Consider the following 7649-nt stretch of genomic DNA (forward strand, 5'->3'; position numbering starts at 1 on the left):
AGTACATTTCTGGGTATTTCTCTCATTGAGTGGTTACTGAGTTCTAATGATTTGTCTTTTACTTAGCTGTGAAGCACTTAATTTAATATTGGTCATTTATATTAACTGTAACTTATTGCCAATAGAACTAAACCTAGTATACTTAGCGCGCGCGCACGCACACACACACACACACACACCCCCCAATGTGGAGTTCTTTGTTTCTTTTCTATTGTTATTTGAGTGAAAGTTTGCAGTTTGAAAAACTAATTTTTCATTAATTTATTCATATTTTATTCTGTAACATAATTTTCAAAACCCGCTGTCATTTCACTTTTCTCACTTGCTTGTACTTCAGATTCCTATTAATCCTTATCTACATCTTTCTGTCTTCCATTTCTTTAATGATATTGAGCTGATCATCCTCTTTCTATATATTGTCTTTTTCCTGTGTCTATTCTTTTTTTACTAATTTAAATTCCAATCTTCCTCTCTTTCTCATCCCTGGTAACCATCCAAAAATGATCCTGTATATAAACTTTCCTTTAGCTTTTTACAATAATGGTCTTATACAAAATATTCTTCTTTTGTGACTGAATTATTTCACTCATCATAATTTCCTCTATATTCACTTATGTTCTTGAAGATTTAATGAATTCTTTCTGAACTATTTTTGTGGTATTGTTGATTTCTTTGTTCCATCTGTTTTTCTGTGCAGATTTAATCTCATTTATGACTTATTATTTACTTTATTTGCTGTTTGGTTTGTGTTTACTAAATCTTTACAGTTTTCCTCCTTTTTTTTATTTTGATGAGAAGCCTTATTGATTTTCTTAGAGGCTACTATTTAAGTTACTATTTCTTATTTGACATTTTTCTTTTTTCTGTCAGGGTTTTATATGTGCCATTTCATTGCCTTCTTGCCTGTATGGTTTGTACTGAAAAAAATTATTAACTTTGTTTGCTCTTAAAAGTAACAATTTTTCCTCTATCTCACTAATTCTGTGTCCCATTGCTACAAATCTGATTTTTTCTCTTTCCAATGTATTATCTATGTTTTCATTTTAATCTTAATATTCTGAATTATTTCTCTATGAATTATTTATTTTATCTGTTTGTTCTTGTATTTTTAAAAATTCTTCTGTGTTTCTCTTTATCTTAATTCATTGAAGATATTAAACTATGATTCTTTTAAATACCTTCTTAGACATTTCTAACGATATGTCTTCCTCTGGGAACTCTTCTGATTCCATTTGTATTTTGGTCACTTTTTTATACCAATTTATGCTAGTTTCATGAGAGCTTTAGAGTTGTCTGTTGATTCCAAGATATTGTAGTGTAATTATCTGTGTTATTTTGTTTTGAAATATCTGATTGAATTGTGTGAGACAGAATATCTACTGAGTTCAGAAGTGCCTTGGGTAGTCTGCCTATCCAAGGATCATGCTTTTGCTTACCTGAGGTAAAAGCAGGTTACCTCATCAGAGGTGACACATTCTGCTGATGTGAAGACAGCCACTATGTACCTGAGATGCTTAAAGATGGCACATTCCGTGGAAGATGAGCTGCTCCAAATGTGGGCACGGCATGTGTCCATGCCCAACACAAAATCTATAAGGACCTCAGCCAGAGTTGATGCTTCCACCAACTCAAGGGTGACTACTGAGTAGGCACAGATCAATCCACAAGCACTCAGAGGTAGAGAATGACTCTACGAACATGGAACTGTGTGCAATGCCTCAGGTGGAGCTGAAATTGGACTGGGGAACAGTGCCAGCCACTTGGAGAGTCACTCCCACTTATCTCCAGGAAAGCCTGGGGAGTAAGAGGGAGATTGTACCCTTCTTGTCATCAGTCAAGTGTTGATAGGGATACCACTAGACTCTTGGGTTTTTATATTGGCCAAAAGGTCATCCTCAAACATTTCAAGTGGCTATGCCCCACCAATACAGTCCACTGCTTTGCCTGTTTCCTTATTAGAATCTGTCATTCCATTTTCTCCTTCAGTTAGTACTTGAACAACTTTTTTCTTTTTTTATTCAGAGTTCCAGGATTATCATCTATTATCTATTATTATATATATTAATAGATATATTATTATATATCTATTATTATTTTCTTTGTTTTCTGGCATCTTAGTCAAAGAGTGGTTTAGTATATGGAGAGTCCTACAGATAACCCAAAGGCAGCACCTCTCTGAAGCATCAATCTGTAATCAGCTCCAAGGAAGACAGATAAGCAATCTCCTCCCTTGCCCTGTGAGGTTTATAGCCTTGAAAACCCAATGGTGCACCAGCTATGAGTAGGACTCAACAACAATGAGGATTGAAGAGGGTCTTGGGAGCTGGCCACTTAGTTCTCATTTTACTTAGCAGTATCTATAACTAATACTATTATAAAAGAATAAAACTGAGTGATCTTTCTTACAATCTGATCATGTAATTACCATTAATTTCTAAAACCTTATGATAAAATAATAATTTGTTATAACTCTTTAATTTCTCTGCTCTTCTTTCATATACTATATCCATTTTTCTGTCTTTTATACTGTAAATATTCATCAGTCGGTACTTGTACAGTTTGAGGCTCATTGTTTTCAAAAGGTATTGATAAGCTGGAGAATAGCTATTGCAAAAGTTTTGCAAAGTATCGAAAAAGAATGGTTGCTTCTTAGGATAATAAGTGGCAGGTAGTTTTACCTTATAGAAGGGAAGCAATAAAAGGTATCCATGTTCACAGTATGTTGTTGTTGTTGTTGTTGTTGTTGTTGTTGTTGTAGTTATGTGCCGAGTCTCTTACGACTCATAGTGACCCTATGTATAAGAGCCCTGAACCCTGCTTTAACCTGTGCCAACCTCACTGCCTCTGACATGCCTACTCTCATTACCCCAGTCACTGAATTGATTCATCTCATCAAGGGTCTTCCTCTCCTGCATTGTCCGTCCACCCTCCCAAACATGATGTCCGTCTCCAAGGACTGGTCCCTCCTTGCAACATGCCCAAAGTATGTTAGACGAAGCTTCAGAATCCTTGCTTCCTAGGGCAGCTCAGTTTCACCCTCTCTAGGATAAACCTGTTTGTTCTCCTAGCAGTCCATGGTATATCCAACACCCTTCTCCAGCACCATGGCTCAAAGGCATCAAGTCTCTTTCTATCATCCCTAGTCATTGTCCAGCTCTGTGACGCATAGCACACAATTGCAAAGACCATGGCCCTGATCAGGTGCACCTTAGTCTCTGACCTGACATCATTGCTCTTCAGTACTCTGGAAAGGTCCCTGACAGCTGACTTTCCCAATGCAATTCATCTCTTGATTTCCTGGCTACAAAATGTGAAATGCTATTGTGGGATAAATAACATCCCATATAATATAGAGAAACAAAGTTAGGACCAATATTATTTATAATATAATGTATAATGTATTTAAGAGATAGATATATTTGTTCTCAACATAAAAAGACAAGTTTCATACCATCTGCGTGGGTATTTTCAGATGACTTTTGCCTTTTATTCTTGACAAGTGATTTTAGTGAATTATCATCACCTTTACAAATACGTCAAACTAAGTACACCTGACAACCCAAATAAGATACACATTAAAAATATCTATCTGCTGCCTTTTTGCTTTTGATCTCTTTATCATCTGCTTATATTTGGAATCAGAATGTTCTCTGCTTACCATTCATTGTGGAAGTGTAATGTACTAATAAGAAATCTCATCATAACTGCATAATCAGTAAGCATATCCATATCTCAATATTGGAGTCCGTAAGCAAATGCATTGCATTGCATTTCATGATCATCTTTAATAGACTATAATAGTTTCTATCTTTAAGCAAAGTAATTAAAAATTGTGCTGTTTTCAGTTAAAAAATGGGCAAAAGACTTGGAAAAACTTTTATAGGAAGATACTCAGATGGCCAACAGACATATGAAGAATTGCTCAAAATCACTGGCAAGAAGAGAGGTGAAAATCAAAACCACAATGAGATACCATCTCATTCCAGTAGCAGTGGTAAAGTTTAACAGGACAGCAAGTAATAGATGTTGGAGAGAACATGGTGAGATAGGAACTCCTATACATTGTTGGTGAGATTTTAAAATGGTACAAACACTCTGGAAGGCTGCCTGCTGTTTCCTCAGAAAGCTAAACATGGAAATTCCATATGACCCAGCTATTCCACTGCTTGGAATATACCCTCAGAAAATGAGAACTGAGACACAAACAGAGACTGGTACACCAATCTTCACAGCAGCATTATTCACCACTGCAAGAACATGGAAACAGTCCAAATGTCCAACCACAATTTAAAGGATTGAGAAATTGTACATTCACATGATAGACAGAATACTATGCAGCATGCAGGAACAATGCATTTGTAAATTACAGCCTTACTTGGGAGGAACTGGAGAGCATTATGCTGAGTGAACTAATTCAGTCCCATAAGGACCAATACTGTATAAGACCATTATTATAGAGTGTATATGAGGATCCGAAGGGTGGGGGAGAGGAGGGATGAGGGTGGAGGCGTGGTGGTAATCATAGAGTCACACAATTTGATGAGTGGAGGGAGGGAAATGGAAAAGACATGGCGTGAAAAATTATGTATATGAACTTTGTAAGCAAACCAGTATAAAATGTTATTTAAAATAATGTTGGTTTTTAAAAAGAAAAAAACAAACTAACAGACAAAAGCTCTCATCCTCTTTAACAAACTTTAAAACTTATAACCAAAGGAAGAAATGTCAATCTATTATGAAGGGCCACTTCCCTTCGATTTCCTTTGACACTTTCAATGTTATGGTTCTCATTCTGTTCATCTTGAATTCTTAAAGAAAAAAAGAGTTCCAAGTTGGTTTTCCTGATTATAGTCCTTCTGTAATTCTATTCAAGACATATATATGTACATACATACATATATCTATATATAGATATTTTCTCATAATCACTTTCTAATAAAATAATTCCATCTAATGTTGTCAATCTTCTGCTTAAAAAAAATTAATAGAGTTCCCATTTATTACAGAATGAAACTCAGATTCCTTATCTTGTGGTGCATGGTGCTCTGTTATCTGGCCTCAACATGTCTTTTCATTTATTTCAACTACTCTTTTACCCTTGCAGTCTTTTGTTCCAACCCACCAAATATTTTTCTATTGCTCGCATTCTATTTATACATATTGGTTCTTTGGCTCATCCTGTCTCTTCTCCATGTACTGAACGGTTACAAACAAGTCCTTTGTCTCAGCCTATCTGTATTGTTGTGTACCATCAAGTCAGAACCGACCCATAGCTGACCCTCTGGTGGATTTTCAGAGGCAGTTGATCACACAGGAGGAGATTTCCCATCCTTTTTCCATGGAGGAGCTGGTGGATTCAAACCACGTACCTTCAATATTGCAGCGCATGCAGCTTCTTGCCAATAGGCCACGAGGGCTCTATCAAATAGAGTTTTAAATAGGTTGGGATTTTACTTTTTCAAATCAAAAGAAATCTGAAAATGGGCTTCCTGGTGCTGGTAATGTGACCAACCAGAACCAGAAAGGATGCCAACTTCTTTCCAACTTTGTCATTCAACTTACTGTCTTCTTGTTGCAAAGTGACTGTTTCACTCCCAGTCCCACATTCACATTCCAGAAAGATATGCAGAACAATCTTCTGAAAGTGATTTTCATTGATAACCAGTGTTTAATGTTGTATGAAGGCTTCTTACAAGTTCTATACAGGAAACACTTGAATCTTGCTTGTCATTAGATCTCTTGGTATCTACTGAAATGGTAGATAGCAAACATTTTATACCTTCTCATTGAATTTATGCGTGTGTGCTTCTGTGTGTGTATGTGTGTGTATGTCTTTTATCTTAAAGCAATGAACTTGTCACATGCCACCTATTATGTTGTTAGACTTATACATATCCCAGTTAAGTTATACTTCTCCCAGATGAGTTTAGAGTCAAGTAAAACATACTTGAAGAAAACTCAAGGTAGAAAATTCACATTATACTCCAAGATTAAACAGACAGTTAATGGACTTGGAATCAGCACTGAAGTGCTCAGCCCACCCAGCACCAACCACATTGCTTTTCCCCTTGATTTCCTTCTCTACAAATACCACATGTCTTCAAATTTGTGGGCTTAGTAAAATGAAATTGTATTTCCTATGTAAAACTTTTCAAGAAACGCATAATATAAGCTAATGAAAATATCAAGAAAAACTATATTGATGCATATTAAAGTAGAAACTCTCAGAACACACGTCAGACAAGGAAACTCTTTAAAACAGAAACTGATATTTCATTGAGAGAGCTCCTGTGGCCTACTTGGTAAGGGGTTGTGCTGCTGACCCCAAGGTGAATGTTTTGAATCTGCCACCGACTCTACAAGAGAAAGATGGGCAATCGTCCCATGAGATTTACAACCTCTGAGGGTAAGCTATGAGTCAGTTCTAATCAAATGGCAATATGATGATGATGTCAATATTTGATTGAGGAAATGCATTGTATAAGTAAGATGATAAATGATAGAACAGAAATAGAACTATGTTTTGAATCATGTTGTTGTTGTTAGGTGCCATCAAATCAACCAGGACTTTTAGCAACCCTACAGACAGTGCATGTAAACACTATTTATTCTATGCTGTGTCAATCTGACTGTCTCTGACATATTCAAGGCCACTATTACAGTCACTGTGTCAATTCATCTCATTGAGGGTCTTCTCCTTCTTCACTGACATTCCACCTTTATAAGCATGATGTGCTTTTCTGAGGACCAGCTCCTCTTAACAAGGTGCCCAAAATATCTAAGGTGGAATTTCACTGTTCTTATTTCAAGACCTATCATAGTACCGCATAAACAAGAGAAGTTGCATTAATATTTTCCTCATTAGAACAAGTTACTAAGTTAAGATCAAAATAAACTTCCCCTCCCAAAGCCCACATGAATTTGAGTACTAGTAAGAATAGCACAGGTATGATTGTTATGTTTTTAATCTGTGAGACATCTTTTCCTTAAAAAAATTACAGAGCTTTTATAAGTTTTTATAAGTTGGTTCTACACTTATAATCTAAAATTTCGGTCATTTCTTCTAGATCCTGACTCAGTATATTCAACTTGTTTACTTTCAGTCCCTGTGCTTCTACTTACAACATGTGAAACATTCTCACTAGAACAAAGGTCCCCGTTTTGAAAAGTCAATCGATGGCCTCTGGCAGAGAAGCAGATAGCAAAGGCCAGAATGTGCTTGAACAGTTCGCATTCATGCAGGCCAAGTTCAGACCCGATCTGTTCAAGTTGCCTTTACATGCTCCTTCGCAGGTAGCTGACGGACGTGAGCCCCAAAGACCGCAAGCATGCATTGTGCCATCCAGAGGGCAGAGGCACAGGATGGGGGCCGCTTAATGCAGACCCTCTGGCACGATGAGGCAGAGTCACTCTACCCTGCAGTATGGCTGAGAGACAACTGCCAGTGCTCCGACTGCTACCTGGATTCTGCGAAGGCCCGGAAACTTCTCATCGAAGGTCTGGATCCGAACATTGGAATTAAAGATTTGATTTTCGATAGAAAAAAGGTAATGACAGCTAAAAGCAGTTTCTTTTTCTATTTTTTTCTCCCTAAATTAAATAAACTTATGTCCAATAATTTAAATAACTAATCTCATTTACATAAAATT

The 7649-nt window shown here is 36.6% G+C and overlaps 1 protein-coding gene across 1 annotated transcript in view; it reads left to right on the forward strand.

Annotated features, from left to right (window-relative positions):
• The first annotated feature begins 7287 nt into the window (after positions 1–7287).
• BBOX1 (butyrobetaine (gamma), 2-oxoglutarate dioxygenase (gamma-butyrobetaine hydroxylase) 1) overlaps positions 7288–7649 on the forward strand; it is a 67141-nt gene continuing 66779 nt past the window's right edge. Inside the window, exon 1 of the mRNA XM_006883712.1 lies at positions 7288–7547. Within this exon, the coding sequence (XP_006883774.1) occupies positions 7329–7547 (219 nt within the window). The 5' untranslated portion in view covers positions 7288–7328. The remainder of the gene's footprint in view (positions 7548–7649) is intronic.

This window comes from Elephantulus edwardii, unplaced genomic scaffold (assembly GCF_000299155.1).
Source record: "Elephantulus edwardii isolate Elephantulus edwardi_28Jun2011 unplaced genomic scaffold, EleEdw1.0 scaffold00029, whole genome shotgun sequence".
Taxonomy (NCBI): domain Eukaryota; kingdom Metazoa; phylum Chordata; class Mammalia; order Macroscelidea; family Macroscelididae; genus Elephantulus; species Elephantulus edwardii.